The sequence below is a fragment of the Onychostruthus taczanowskii genome, unplaced genomic scaffold, assembly GCF_017590055.1.
Source record: "Onychostruthus taczanowskii isolate IOZ18803 unplaced genomic scaffold, ASM1759005v1 scaffold40, whole genome shotgun sequence".
NCBI lineage: Eukaryota > Metazoa > Chordata > Aves > Passeriformes > Passeridae > Onychostruthus > Onychostruthus taczanowskii.
Genome location: NW_024501460.1, coordinates 1,955,251 through 1,971,718, shown reverse-complemented (window position 1 = coordinate 1,971,718; position 16,468 = coordinate 1,955,251). Strand labels below are relative to the sequence as shown.

At 41.7% G+C, this 16,468-nt stretch overlaps 1 protein-coding gene across 1 annotated transcript in view; it reads right to left on the bottom strand.

The window, feature by feature from the left end:
* Positions 1-8,581: 8,581 nt before the first annotated feature.
* Positions 8,582-16,468, bottom strand: part of GFOD1 (glucose-fructose oxidoreductase domain containing 1) — a 71,437-nt gene continuing 63,550 nt past the window's right edge. The window contains exon 2 of the mRNA XM_041413160.1: positions 8,582-16,017. Coding sequence (XP_041269094.1) covers positions 15,098-16,017 — 920 coding nt within the window. The 3' untranslated portion in view covers positions 8,582-15,097. The remainder of the gene's footprint in view (positions 16,018-16,468) is intronic.

The window sequence follows — 16,468 nt, the reverse complement described above, 5'->3', positions numbered from 1 at the left end:
ACTCCATATATAGAAAGCTTCTTATACACAGAGATTTTCTTAATGGTGCCTGTTTCTAACATAAGAGGTTATAGTGAGATCAGTTGTAAATATTACATAATTATTTAGGTCAGTGGGAAATGAATTAAACAATTTAATTTGAGATTTTTCAAAACACAAATGAAATTAAAAGCGTAGGTGGAGCATGAACTGCTATTGACTACAACTATTACTATGTGGTGACACATTCACAGCAAACCAAAGATGACTAACCTATTTTTTGAGTTGGACTTTCTTACTCTAACAGCCTTTTTATCCTTTAACTGCACTTCTACATCCACCTGCACTTGCCAAGTGACTCTATATGCTGTAACTCAATGTTGTAAAGCACACAAGTGACTCATGACTTAAATATTTAATTTTAAACATTTTGTATTTTCATAAACTGAATAATAACCTTATTTTGCCTTGTCTAAGGACATAAAGTATCTTCATTCCTATTGACAGAATCTCTTTCTTGCCACTGAAAATGAAAGCAGAATTTAATCATTGTAGCTGCTAGTGTCAATCAGCCAAGTGGAGGACTGTGCTTATAATAAAATTGATTAGTACATCTTTAATCAATAATACGTAACTAGGCATTTATCCAAACCATGATAGCCTAAACATTTAATTCTTTTAAACTGTAATAACATCAGAAAAGGTAGCACACATAAAAGATAAAAGGGAAGCAGATTTGGAATTGGCTAGGGATTATCTGAGATAGCAGAGCCAAACGAATTAGTACCCTGCTAGCATACTGCATCTCTTGCTTTTATCTGTGACTATGAGTATTAATGTGCTTGCATTTTGTACTGATATCTTTGTATTGCTCAAGTGAATTACTCACTGACATAAAGGGTCACAGGAGAAGGAAGCCAAACAGGCATTGTTAACGTATTTTATTGCAAAATATAAACTGCATTGTGCCTGTGTTTCTTCATGAATGCTTTTGCTGTTAAAGCTGCATTCATTTTCTGTGAACGATGTGCTGCTCTTGGAAAGTCAGTTTAGTCTGTCCTGTGTGGCTGACCTATCAATGAATCAGAATTACAGATCAGAAGCACACCTCGTTATGTGAATTTCTCAAAAAAAGGGGAAAATGCAAAGCAATGAAATGTCAATTTCACACACCATGGAGGTCCATATTTGTATGGCTTTATGACACAAGGATGTAATGTACAGAAAACAAGTTAATTTTTTATGTGGGTTTCATTTCCTCTAAACTGATGGACTATGTACTTAAAAAAAAACAAAACAAAAAAAAAAAAAAAGGGACTTGTCTGATAATATCTTCACAGTGTATCAGATTCAGTGATTCCAGCTTGCTAATACAACATCCCTTGTTCCTGTCATAATAAGAAATGATTGATGCTCAGGAAAGAAGTTACAAATTGGGTCATTTCAGCTTTTCTAAGATATCATCTCATGTTTTTTCAGAAGCATGAATATTTCCAGATGGAGACGAGGGCTGTGTTAATGGAAAGGACAATTTACTTATACATTCACATAACCTTTTCATTATGAAGATTGGCAGATGTGGAAAAGCTAGGCCCCATTTCCTGGCCAAAACAGCATCACCTGCTGTTTACATTCTACCTGAGAGAAGAATGCAAATGTTGACACTATTAATGTTCACAACTTAATTCCTTGTTGAAGTCAGATGGAAAAAATATAACACTCCAAGGTAAAAAAATTATAAAGCTGTTTGGCATCAAAGGGGAATTCAGCCTTTCATTTTAGCATGGAGGCACAACAGGCAAGTCTGTCTCCAAGCAGACCAAACACTGTCCCTGTAATCATGAGCAGGCATCCCCACATGACAGCAAGGAGAAGACTTATGGGGCTGAAAATAGCAAGAGGAGCGGCTGAACTTGGAAATCTGAGTTCAAATGTGTCCTACTTCTGTGTTTTCTCATCCTGCTAAAGAAAGAGTGTTCTTCAGAGGTGGCAAGGTTTTGTCTGCAAAGATATACAAAAACTGCAAGACAATTAGGAAGGAAATAACCAACTGCTGCTGCTTGCTCCAGATGTAAAGATTGGGGTTTTTTTAAGATTATGTTAGCGATTTTTTTAGGATGATGTCTTCTGGATTCTAGTCATAACTTTGATTTGTTGTGTAACCTCAGCTGTGCCCTAATTATTCTTCTACCAACCTGATTAGTAGCTGTGTTAAGACTGACATTTTTGCCTGAAGTTTTTAAATAGCACCAAACACATGCTTTGTGCTGTCACTGAGCATGGCACATTTGGGGCACTACACAGTAACTAATAAACAGTTCCAAATAACATTATCTCAGGTTTGTTACTCTTTAATTGAGAACAGACAATGAGGTGACAATGAGACAAAGGTTGGTCTGTTTAAGGACAGTGGGAAAATTAAATAAGACATCTTGAGCAGCCTAATCAAGAGTTGTGGCATTTGGATGAGGTATAGTTATTATGATCCCTATATACGGTTAGAGGTGAGGCAAAATTATACAACATAATATCTGCAACAAAATGCAAAACCAAGTAGAAATTAGGAATGGGTTTCAGTCTTTGCAATGTTTCTCTTTGTACCACAAACATGCCCAGAAGCCAGTTCAAGGTCACAAGCTGCATGTGGTAATTAGACTCTGTTTTCCTCACTCAGCCAAGTATCCCTGATTACAGTGGATGCCCCATCTCTGAAAACACTGATTGTCAGGTTGGATGGAGGGCTGAGTTACCTGATCTAGTCGAAGGTGTCCCTGCTCTTTGTGGGAGAATTGGTCTAGATGAGCTTTACAGGTCCCTTCCAACCCAAACTATTTTATGATTAAGCTTTGCACCCCATTTCTACCCTCCTTGGCCACAACCTGTGCCAAGAACAGCACCCAAGTAGCTGCCAGCACGTTTGGCCATAGAAACAAATTCCTAGCTCTACCCTGCTGCCTAGGCTCAAAGGCAGGAGTCCAACCCAGCAGTTTCACTGGGACCACTGATGGAAGGGTGAAAGGATTGGATCCAACCAAAGCAACCCAGCAGACACAGCACTTGTACCTCCAAAGAATAATTTGTCACTTAATCATTTTCTTTCAGGAGGCTGGCCTGCCCAGGGTGAGGGCAGCCCTGTGCACAAGAAGGCTTTGGATCTCAGTGAAGCTCAGAGGGCTTTGCTAGAGCATCCATAAAGGATTGAGCAGCAACTAATTAATGACTAAAATTATATCAGTCATGGTTCGCAGGCTTATTTTAATATATGAAGACAAGCTGCAAAACTGGAATGGTGAACAGCTGTTTATTTTGTGACAGGACAAAGTAGTCTCCCCCTCTCTACTGATGGTGATTTTCTGTCAGCCTTCTAGTCCTGCATTCCTGTGCTTTTTAGAGGTACTGTCAATATCCTGCTTTAATGCAAAGTTGTAAAAATCACAGGACAATTTACCCCACCAATTTCAGAATTACGCCAGGATGATTGTCATCTGCCTCTACAAGCAATGATTTGCAGCCATTATCATTTAGAACTTGCTGTTGGGAATTGAAAGCAATGTTTCCTGAAGCATTTGAGGCCAGAAATCCTTGTCAAGTTGAGCATTGTGAGCTATAGGGTGCAGGCAGATACACTGCTATAACACCCTTTCTCAAAACATAGCAGGAAGTGCAGCTTTGTGCTACCTGATTGGTTATTCTAGTGATTTTCTGGTCAGCACATGGATCTGGTGCTAATTTTATCAGCTTGGTTTTAAAATCAATTCATGGAGAGTGCAGTCTCACCTTCCTCTCCATAGATGGAACTGCACGACATGTATTCACATAGCTGTGAAGCTGCTGGTGTAGGCTTTGGTGCTGCTAGCACTGTTCTAAATAGAGTAATTTGAACACAGACTGTGCAGCCAGCCCCAGCTTATTTGGTATTCACAAGCTGCAACAGCATATTAGGCATTAATTATATATTACTTATTATATTAATTATAATGAATGAGAATTATATTAGGTTTGAGAACTATTTAAAGGGAACTAGAAATTAAAGCAGCAGGATGTGGATCTGGCTGTCATAGACTTGTTCTGCGTGGCCTTGAGCAGCATGGGTTGCCATTCATCTCCAATTTTCAAAGGACAAAGTGAAGGTAATGGTATCTACCTTCTTTGTGAAGCCAAGGAGATCCTGTTATAAACAGAAATATTAACTGTAATTTCAAATCTTCCAGTACTGGTGTTAAAATCATAGACTCATAGAATGGTTTGGGTTGGAAGGGACCTGAAAGACCATTTTATTCCAACTCCCTGCCATGGGCAGGGACACCTTACACTAGAACAGGTTGCTCCATATCCCATCCAACCTAGCCGTGCATAGTGATAGGGATGGGGCATCCACAACGTCTCTGGGCAACCTGTGCCAGTGTCTCACCATCCTCACAGTAAAGGAAAAGAATATAAAAATAATTTTATAAAGCTAAATAGTTCTGACCACTTCATCCATAAAAGGAGGAAAATCCTACCAAAATCGGCCTTAAAAACAGGTTAGAAGTTACAAGTAAAAAAAAAAAATCGTTAGAGAGTGATCTCACCAATTTCACTTCTGCTTTCACCTTGCCAGCTGCAAAATGAGAATAATCACAACAGCTCACTTCGAGGGGATTTGTTAATAAGACACTTCATATGTGTGATGCAGTACAGACATACGGACAAAGTTTGCCAAACATGGGTGGATGGCTGGGAGCTTTGTCAATTCAGCAAGTGACTCCTTTCTTCTTCACAGAGGCTATGGTCCTGCAGTAGGCCTACACAGGAATTAATTCCAGGTATCAAGGTCTGTAAGCCAAAAGGGCAGGACATCTCCCAGAAAGTTGTTTATGCTGTCCATAGAACTGCATGCAAAAGACATAGAAAAGTGAATGGAAAAAATAATCCCATTTAAACAAAAAATGTTGTGTTGAAAGAACACAGTTTATACCTGCATTTCCTCACACTCCAACACAGACAGACTCATTTCTTAACACACAAGTTTCATAATCCCAACATCCTTCTATTCTGCCAGTCCTCAACACTCAGCTGCATCCACAGCAGCAGAGGAAGCACCGAGGCCCACCCTCTGCCACGAAGGCCTATTGGCACAGAATGCCCATTTTTAATTTCATAATCACCAAAAAAGAGGGTGGTTTCAAGCAGTTTGCTTAGTGGGAATCATGTCTGCTGTGTACTAACTTCCTAATACTGCCACAGAAAGGATCTAGACAAATATAAGTTGATCTAAGCCAGAAATCATGCTTGGGATGTTTCTAATAATTAACAGAATAGAGTCAATCATCAGAGCCCAGGAAAGTTCTGGTTTCTTCTGAATCTGCTTTTTATCCTGATCCTGATTACCTTATCTGACATTCTGATTACCTTCCTTCTTGAGCTGGAGAGCTTGTCACAACTAGGAAGGCATTTTTCATCACAGGTACTTCCATAAGATGCATAGCTAGCACCACTGAAAAGGAGTGTTAAAACATAAAATCTAGCAATTTAGGGATAGCACTGGGAAAGTAAAGAAGCCTGTCAAGCACCATTTCCATTTCCAACTATCTCTGCCTTCTCAAAGTCTGAAAAGTGGGTCTCATCTTCTCCAGGTTTGGCTGCAACACCATGTAAAACTTACTTGCACAAGTGACAATGCTGGTTGCATTCAGAGTCTGTTTTCATTGCCTGGATAGGATCTGATAATCTGCAAAAGTCTTTAGTCTGCAAGATGTGATTAACTGTGAAAGGCAGAGTTATTAGAACAGACTGGAGAAGGCTGTGAAACAGCCTAGAATTTCTCTAGAATCGGTATATACACCATCTCCATGCCTGGAGGAGAGGCCATTGCAGAAACACTTGCTTACATGTAAATCCTTTTGTAGGGACATGCAGAACTTAAACTTTTTTTCTTCTATTAGCTTTTATTTTGGACATGTTTATTATTCTGTAGTTACTCTACCAACTCTTTGATCTGATGAAAAAAGCACATTTCTAGCAGTCAGCAGAACTAGAGTGATTTGGCATAAATTTCTGTTGACAATGACTCAGACCAGGGAATTGTTTTGCCTGAAAACTAACCTAATAAAAACCTCACAATTTTAGTTTTCAGCTAAATCCATGACTGTGTTAACCAGGTGGCCACGCATATTCTCCCTAGTGCCTGTACCTAGGGAAGGCAGGAACAAGTAGGAGTGCTGCCCCAAGCTTGGCAGCAGCCCTGCCTCACCCCTCAAGAATTGTTTGTGGAGCTGCAATGATTAATTTTAAAGCAAAGATGTGGTGCACACCACCAAGGTTTGTGGTGCTAAATGCAGTAGTTGGAGCACTCCCAAGGGGAAAATTCATTGGAAAAGGCATTATGTGCAGAACATGGGTTTTAGCTTGGACTAGGCCAGTGCTATGGGACAGGTGACAAGTCTGGTGACTCCAAGGGCAGCCTGCTGGGGATGCCTGGTGGAAATTTCTGCCTTCCATGTTGAACATGGTGACTGCAGCTGTGACCAGCACAAAAACATGGGCCCCAGCAGATTGAGCAGAGAGGCACCTTCTCCCAGCCTCCATCCCAGGAAAGGCTGCCCTAGGAAGAGCCGTGCTGTGTCACCCCGTTGGAGCTGTGCTGGGGTAAAGCCCTATTGTGCTGGGCATCACCTGTGTCAGCTCTGAAACACAGACTTTCCATTGGCCTCACAAAAGACCTCCACAGCTTTCCACTGCCCAAGGGGAATAAATAGCAAAGGCATTAAGTGCATCTTCTCTTTGGCACAGCAGCATGTTTTAATAACCCCTGCCCCAGCAAACTCTTCGTTGCCAAAGAGAACAATGCAATGCATTTAACATTCTTCTGATTAATATTTATGGCTACAAGCCACCCATTGTTTTTACTGCGTAGCTGGTAATCAATAGGGACTCCAGAAAACAGCAGGACAGGCCAGGGTAAATTGTGGAAGCCTTGGTTCTTCAAAAACTAGGGAAAACGGCAAGAGGTCTTCCCCCTCACCTATGCTTTTGCAGTTTGTTTTAAAAGCGGAAGTTTCACTTGGGTTCATGAATCTATACTTCAGTGTCTCAGCGTGCTGACACAGGTTTGGAAATGTTTATCTTAGCACTTGTGCAGCCTCATTAGTGTGCAATGTTTGTTTATACTTGCTTTTGCATTTTCACTTACCTGTACAGTTATATATTGTGCACTGGAACACGGTACTAATAACCCCACTGTACCTCCAACACTGTTTCACAGTAATTGCTCCCCCAGGTGCTGTTTTCCAGAGATTTTTACGTTTTAGCCTTTTAAAGACAAGTAGGCCTTGTTTTATTCTGAAGTTGATGGGAAAGGATATACCACGAAATTTGGCCCTGTTCTAATTCAGTGCCTAATTGATGGTTGGGGATGGTGATCTGAAAACCTGAGCAAGGTTATACCACATTTCCTCATGAGGACAAGGCAAACATTATACTGTAATTCCTGAAGAACTGGGCACTGATGCTTCCTTGTCTTTTCTTCTCTTCAGACTAAGAAAATTATGTGTATTAAAACTGCTAAAGAGTATTTTAGGTGCATATAAATATCAGTACATATTTACAGTATGATAATTCCAGTGGTAGTAATAGAAGTTGCTAACATTTTACATTTCTGTGATGAAACCCCACTGTAAATTTTATTAAAAATATACCAACTCTGTAAATTTTTATATAGATGAAAAATATACAGTTTACAAGCTTATGTGATCTGAATGTAGTGTGCATTGTAACTGATGATGATTTCCCATCCCTTCACAGACTATGCCTCAGATTTACATACTGTCATAGTGCTTGGGAATGGAGTGTGCACTGACGCAAGGAGAATCCAGCATCTTTCTGTGTGCTCTGCTCTAAAAGGCTATGTAGGAAATGCTCTATGCTTTTTACACATCAATCACAGAGGCAGTAAATCTTCCCTCAAATCCCAGAATTTCTTCTCCTTCTTACCCAAGCGAGGTTTTGTTCAGCAACAGAGGGGCTGGAATAAGAAGATCCTTACAAGAATTCAGATATGCCCACATACAGGGGAGAAAAGGAGCACCAGACCAGCAGACAGCTCCTGGCAGATTGGAGCAAGGATGGAGGTAAGCATGGAGAAGTCACTGGAGGGAGCTGGGGACTGGGAAGGCAAAAATATTCCACAGTACCAGTGGTCAGGTAGGAAGAGGATCTCCAGGCTGTGGTGGAAAAAGAAGGAGTGAAAGGATCCAGAAGAAAGAGATCTGGAAAAAGGATCTCTAGGCAGCAGCGGGGGGGGGAGTCCCAATTTTGCCGTGGCATTGGACTTACTTGCATCCTTTGGCAACAAAAGCAGCTGTTCCCTCGAGTCACATGCCCCCAACAGGCACTAGTTCAATCTTTGCCATACATAAAATCTTCAATGAGTGTTACTTCAGTGTTAAACTTCATTCTTCCTCTCCCTCCATCAAAATCCCCACTCCAAGCACAAAGCCCATGTGTTTTACTCTGATATGCTGAACTTAACAGGGAGGCCTGAAACCAGGCAGAGGTGATGGTTATTACACACACACATGCCCCCCAATATACAGGTGTGGGGAAAGACCACAGACAGCTGGGATCACAACCTTTTACATCTTTATTTGCCAGTTAAGATCCTTTTATTTCATCAATGCAAGTATGCAGAACAGCAGGAAACCATGTTTTAAGCAGCACATACCAGTTGTCTGAGAATAAACTAACTACATTCCCCAAGCAATGTAAAAGTAACAATGCACATCATCTTCTAAAAGAAGAAACAAACAGATGTTGCAGCCGAGAGGCACAGCAGGCAGCTTCCGTACAAAGTAGTTTGGCTGTTTAAAATGCTAGAACCAGTCCTTGCCCATTTCTCCAACCCCACCCCCAAAAGTCCTAGTATAATTTAACCACTTTTTTTTTTTTTTGCTATCTACATAATATATAAAATATAAACTCTGTTTACTTATAACACTTACTTTTCTTGATAAATAGCTCTTTAAAATATCTACTGTACATATGTCCATGCGTTGACATTATATATATATATATATATATAGCATTTATATATATGTATGTATGTCTGAAAAACAATAAATATATACTTAATATTGACACAGCAACAAACTGAACATTTTCTCAGTTTCAAAATCAAATAAAAGCAAACCAGTGGGAGAGAAACAGTGAGTGCTGCTCCTCGTGAAGCACAGCACAGCAGGGAGCTTTGATTCCTGCCCTGGCTGGCCCCGTACTCGAGCAGTTGTGGTGGTCACCTATCCCGTAATGGACTGTACTAGAAGTCACTTCAGGTTGTAGTTAGCCACCCTGTATGCCATATGTAACACAGACTGAGCAGGAGCTCAGTGGGTAACGAGGGAGGCTCACCTCCAGGTTTGCAATGGAATGAGAAACAAAGAGGGCAGGGAAGTGAGTCCAATGGCTGATATAAAAAAAAAGGAAAACAAATAATGGACAGCACATGGCTGGAAGGTCATAAATAACCAAGGTAAACAAGTCAATAGAGTTAAGTGCTTTTAAAGACAATGGCTGGCATTGCTGCAAAAAGTGTCTTGATGATCTGTTGCCAACTGCATGGAATGAATCAGTTTTCCCACTGCCACAAGAAGACACAAAGGAAACTCAGAAGGCCAAATTCAGATGTTAAAAGTGGGGTAACTGTAAGATACTGTGAGGGTCCAGCTTCAGAGCTAAACCTGCCCAAGGGCAGCTGAATTCACTGAACATCCTTAAACCAAATGGATGAGATTTTTAAAGTATGGATTAAAAAAAAAAAAAACAAAACAAAAAAACCCACACCCAGCCCCAAACAATTAATTTCACACTGCCAAAATATAATAAAAGGTTTAAAAAATCTTTCATTTCAAAACAGCATTCTTTAAAAATGGAACTCAATCCCAAAATAAATTAAAAAATGCAAATAAATACCCTTATACAAACATGTGTTCAGTTTTGGATTGACCATAGCCATTCTGTTTATTCATTTTATTCAAAATGCTGAATAAAAGCTATTTCAGTCTGACCTGTGCCGATACCCTTCTTTCCCCAACCCCAAGGCCTCGATCTGGCAGCTTCAAAAAAGACATTACTTGTTTGGACTGTGGCTTCATACACTCATTAAGTCATGAGGTTTTGACATCAGTTCATGAATGCAGCATTATGTGTAGTCCCATTTACTTAAAAATTTCTTCTTTTCATGAGCAAATGGAAGTGGGGAGTTAAGGGGAAATTATTTTTATTGGACAGACTTCACCCAGCAGCTCAAGAAAGAGGAAATTTTAAAGCAGATAAGACTGCCAAGTATTATTCAGTCACACTTCATCTCTAAAATTTACAAACTTTGCCCCCCACAAGTAACAACTTCAACAACAACAACAAAAATGAACTGCTGTCCTGAATAATCCTGCCATTTCACAACTAGCTCCAGATACCCAGAGATCACTGCAGAGGTCGAAAGTCCAGTGTTGTGTTTCATAAATACTAAGGGTACATCACTGGGCCACTGGAACACCAAACCAGTGTGGAGTATGTGCACAAAGCCACAACTCTGGCTTGTAAATACAGAACTTAGCAGTGAATAGACTTCATAATGAGTGATATTTTATGCTGAAGGACATAAATAAAAGTCAAATAAAAAAATTCCCAGCAACAAGAAGTTCTGTCATCACTCATTATGAATCTCTGCAGAAACAACATCAAGATACTATGTTTACCTTTACCCAGTAAATAAAATATGCCTTTTCTTGGTAGAATGTGAGTAATTTTAAATTGTCTGGGTCTATTCCACATTTGTATGGACAAAAAACTAAACAAGAAATTGAACTGTCATTGTGCTTTGACCACAATGCAGCAGAAAAGCCTCCTTTTTTTGAATGGCTGAACTTCCAGGACAGCTGTTCACTTGTACAGTCACTTTTTTGAAAGTTATGGAAAAGAAGGGAACACAGTACGAAGTGGATAGTGCCTCTGATTGCCTGATGCTGGCTGGGCAGGGAATTCTCGTACTTCCAGCCAAAGCAAAGGATGAGCTCCAGAGCAGCCCATCCTGAGCTGAAACTCATCAAGGCATGGCCCAGTTCTCTGCTGTGTTGGCTGCATGGGCAAGGTCCCATCGTCTCTACTTGGTATTTTCTCACTGCACAGCTGAAGTACTATGGATTTACCACATGCATGGTACTAGATGTAGGAAAGCCCAAGCTCCTGCAGAGTTCTTACACTTCCATGTAGGACTCCACTGAGATCAGCACTGAGGATGTGCCTATCCAGCTGGAGTACGGGACAGATTCTGCTTCCCCAAGGGCAGGGACCCTTCTTGGGCTCCCACACACAGAGGTGGAGCAAGGCTGCTGCTGTCACGCTCAGGAAGTGCAGCTCTCACCCTCCACACCACCAGCATATCCTCCCTGCAGGGCAGGCACAGAGGTACCAGCCTGCAGACACCTTCCTGGGGCTCCCTACAATCACCACCCTCCCTCTGGGCACATTTAAGGAGTTCAGTTGTGCCCTGCTGTCACACAGCGCAGGGTTGCTCCACCCCTGGTGTGAATCCCAATGCAATTCCAATGGGAAATAAGACAAGACACCCTCTCCCAGCTGACTGTCCCAGCACTGGAACAGAGCCCTGCAGAGCAGCAAAGTTCACCCTTTGGCTCTTTCTGTCTTTGGCAACAGACCATAACAATCGGTATCCCATGTGCACAGGTTGATGGCAAAAGAAAGAGCCTCTCCAACAGCAGTCCTGGGAAAGAGGAATGAAATTTCTTATCTAGTGTATGAATAAGTTCATTTGGGGGATACTGTAAATTCCAGCAGTAGCTGCAGTTTGGCTCCTAGGCCTGCACCAATTTAGCAGCATTCATCTCAAACCTTGTGGCACAGCATTAAAAGTGCAATTCCAAATACGTGTTTCCTGCGTTGGTACTGCTTCTGTGTTCAATCAAGTACATCTCTGCTATCTGCTGCCCAAATTCCTAAACCCAACTTGAACTCCAGAGGCTATTTAGGGCAAATTCAATGTACTTTCAACTGTACCAAAGGAGCAGAGGGCTGGATGCTGCCAAGAAAAATCCCAGACTATAAAGAAACTATTTGTCAGAAACTATACAAACAATTTGTATTGTTTGAAACAATACTAATTCAATAAATACACCAATTCTTTCATCCTCCAAGCCAGGTGGAAGTTTAGTATGTTTACACTTGACACTGCAGCACCTTCACCTCCTAGAGAATGGAAAAAACTGCTGCATAATCCTGAATGTATGCTGCCATTCCAGTTAGGTAACATAAATGTAGCATCTCTGTATTAGAAAGAGGAGGTCCCACCCTGTCCCTGCTCTCACTGGGCCAGCACAAGGAGCTATACAAGATTCAACCCATTTGCAAGCCAGTATGAACAGCAGCATCAGATGTCTGTGTAACCAAAGCATTGGATTTTCTTTCTGCTGCATCAGTAGGTCTGCACGGAGGATGGATGATGCCTGTCACCCAAACCTTTGTGTCTGGGGCAGAAAGTTTGAGCTCAGTAGTATCCTTACTCACTGTGTCTCACCTGTTCACTGCAGGGGCAGGGGAAGGAATTCTAAGTGGCATCACAAAACCCAGAAAGACAGGGAAAAGAAGAAAACACAGAGAGGAAACACGGCCAACATTTGTAAACCATAAAGAAGGACAAAGACAAGAACAGCAACTCCAGCACAATCACCAAACCATTGAGAAGCAAGATTCACAAACATTTTGGTCCATGTTTGGTTCCACTTTTGGATGATGTTTAACTAGACATGGTTAATTATCCACCAGGCTTGCATTCATGACTAGCCACTCTTTTCAGTAAATGGGTTTTGCTTCACCGTATGAAAACTCTCTTGATCCCCTTGGGGGTAATTCTATTTTTCATGAGACAGGTGATTTCTTTATCAAATTCTCTCTTCTGTGTTACTTACTTTTCAGGGCAGGAACTGGATAGCATGGTATATAACATAACAGTTGAAATGGGAAATTCCTATTGGCACAGATACTACCTCTAGAATTCTCAGAGGAACCCATTTTAAAGAAAAACAACCAAACTTGTCAAGGGCTGCTTCCAAGAAAGAATGATGAAGCATTGCCCAAGGTTTTAGCCGAAACAGCCCCAGAGAGAGTTGCTAGAACTGGCAGAACAACATGGATAGAAACAATTCTCCCCTTGGGTGCGGTTTTGCAGTGTTACATTATTCCTTCATCAGTCACACTACCACACTTTGGGGACTATTTCACGAAAGGTCATATATATGCTCTTGAAATATTAAGCACACATGAATAATTTTGGGCTGGGAGACAAGTTTCCTAACTTCAGCCACACCAAAATTTAGAAGCCAAAATCCTCTGCAAAGGAGGAAGACAGGCATTTCCAGTGGGCACCTCTTTCTATATTAATGCAAGGGTGAACTGAGTCAGCCTTTGGAGAGCTCTCTCTGTATTGACTGCAGGTTTTTTTGCTGATCTGAGCTGACTAAAGCCAGATAAGATGAACAACACTATTGATGCCCTCCTCTTCAAAAATGTATTTTCTCTTTATATTTACTGCTCACCCCAATGTTCTCTTACTTCCCCTAGTCAAAATTAACAAAAAACCCTGAAAAGGTTTTTCTCAAGTTTAATATGATTTAGTGCTATATGCTTGTGTTCTACTTTTTTACTATCTAAAGACCTAGCGCTGTAAACACATCAGCACTGGAGCAGCTTTACACAGAAAAACAGTATCCCTATTTACTGGGATAAATCATGTGCCTTTTCATTATATTCTTTCAAGAAGATATTCTCAAAAGAATAATTATTTCAAGACTGCAATCTAAAATATTAATAAGAAGAACAGGACAAACATAGCAAAAGAGTTTGTCCACCCCTGCACTGGTGACAGGGAATGATTAACATAGTACCAGTAGCTGGCCACTTTAAGGAGGTGAAAAGGCTGGGGGTCCTATGTAATTTTTTTTCCTTGTAAATAGATGGGAAATTTTCTCATCTCTTTTGTTTTTCACTCACACTTACCACTTGGTGGAGGTGAGCACTTCTGGGTTGAGGGATGTGAAATTACTTGTTGGTGTGCATCTCTCAATGTGAGTTCACAGTGGTTTGAAAGAACACCGTTCATCTAAACATTGTACGGTTTTGGGTTACATTCCTAGTATTTCCCACCTAAAACCAAAATGCATGATGAATTCACTAAAAAGTCAGTCCCAAACACAGGAAATTTTGTGCAAATCTTTGTAAGACTAGCCTGAGTTCGGCTGTATAAGAAACCCCATTATCATTACTGGGCCGTGCCACCTGCCATCCATAAAGGTTTTCCATCACCCATTTTAATCGGAAAACCCATAACACTGACACTTACCAGGAGCTCACAGAAGATCCTCCCTCCCCAAATACCCGGGCATATGCACTGTGGTTGAGGACTGCTTTGTTTTAAAAGCCACACATTTTCCTATTTAATTGTGCTTCAAAAAAACCCTAACAAAACAAAAAACCAAAACCAAACAAATCAAAAAACAACTACTAAACCAACACAGAGAAGCTCCTAATAGGCTGTATGAAAAGTGAACTGCCAAGATTTTCTGAATCCTGCAACACTTTCACATCAAGTCCTGTTATTCTGTGTGTTGGTTGGAGGTGTAGTAATACAACATGGTGGTGTCAGCTGTCATGGTAGGAACCATTCATGTCAGACACTACAGAAAATTTAACGACATGACAGTACCTTCACAGCCCTCTGGTAGGTAAGGAAAATCTAAAGGGATCTTCCCAACCTTTCACAGTAAACACAATTGGATAATCTAAAGCACCTGCAAGCAGGGGATGAGTCTGTGATATATCTTTGCAATCAGCCAGCTAATACTGTTATTAAAACAGTTAAGTTTATCAGCTCTTAAGTCTCCTGTCTGTTTTGGGCATTTTGAAGGACCACATCAGTTTGGCATTTAGCTGCCAACAGATTTAATTGATCCAGACACTGTATTTCCTTCTCCTGCAATCCTCATCTAAGATACCCAAGCCCTTCACAGGGGCTGAATTACCATCTCCTTCAAGAGCTGTCTGGTTCCTATTCATTCCTAGGAGCTCAGAGGAGCTAGCAGTACAGAGACATCCTGCTCTTCCGCATGGCTTCACTGATCAAGTATGCCGGGCTCAGTTCTGGCTCCTCAGTCATGATTGAAATGTTCTGCCACTCCCCCAGCTGGTTTGACTTTTTAATGGTGTCCACCACACACAGGGCGTACAGACAGTCGTCAAAAGTGGCAGCCATCGTAAGGGGCCTCCCGTCCCAGGTCCTCCTGTCGTCCTGGTCCTCAAAGGCCTGCCGGACAGCCTGGACCATCTTAATGGTGCCCCGCAGGTAGGGGGATGGGATGTCACTGAAGGCTTTCTCTGGAAGCAAGGAGTTGCTGACTGGTGTGGAGTCCTTCAGCAGGAGCTCCCGCTGAGGAGAGCTGTTGCTCTGTCCATAGAGGTCGGTGCCTATCACAATGAGCCGTCCCGCCGAGCCCACCACGATGATGTCCTGTTTGAACTCGCCCGGGATGTTGAAGTTGAGCGTCACCGTGCAGCACACTCCCCCTTCCAGGACCATCTGAAACGTGCAGAAGTCATCGCTGGTGATCTGCCGGATGCCCTTGATGTGGTCCGTCTGCTTCACAAAGGTCTTGAGCAACCCGTGCACCTTCACGGCCTTCTGGCTGGTGAGGAAGGTCAGCAGGTCGATGATGTAGGTGCCGACTGAGTGCAAGCCCCCGCCTCCCATCAGGTCATCACAGCTCCAGTTGTACTTCTTGCCCAGCAGGCTCCCGCTGTGGACCTGCACCTCGCACACCAGCAGCTCCCCCACGTAACCCTCCTGGATCAGCTGCTTCATCTTCACGAAAGCAGGCAGGAAGCGCAAAACGTTCCCCATGATGCTCATGAGCTTTGGGTAATAATGAGCCGCAGTCATCATCCTGAAGGCATCCAGGGGAGTCGCCGTTCGGTCACAGATGACATTTTTCCCAATGCCTGAAATAGTGAAAAAAAAATCATTAATAAAGTTTTATCAATGGAGTAAGCTGAAAGCCTCAAGGCTATTCTTAAAGACTAAGCCAAGGAGAAAGACCTTAAAAGAATAACACCATATTGAAATGTTTTCAAGGCACAAAGACCCACTCTGGCATGCTTCCAAAAGACATGTAAGAATTTTTTAAGCACCACAATGAAAATGTGTTCCTTTTTATTTTCAAAATGCACTCCTGTCTAAAAAGAGCTCAAAGGTGAGAGCCTGAACAGAAAAAAATAAGCTCCCTTCTGGGAGCAGGTATGAAACCAATCACCCACCTCAGCCATCTCACAGACATCTCTTCTGTGACAAGCAGCCCATGCAGGGGTTTCTGTGAGCTGAATCTGAGGTTCAGATTCAAATCCCTGAAGGGTATGAATGACACAAGTGCATGTATTCAGTAACTTAACACAG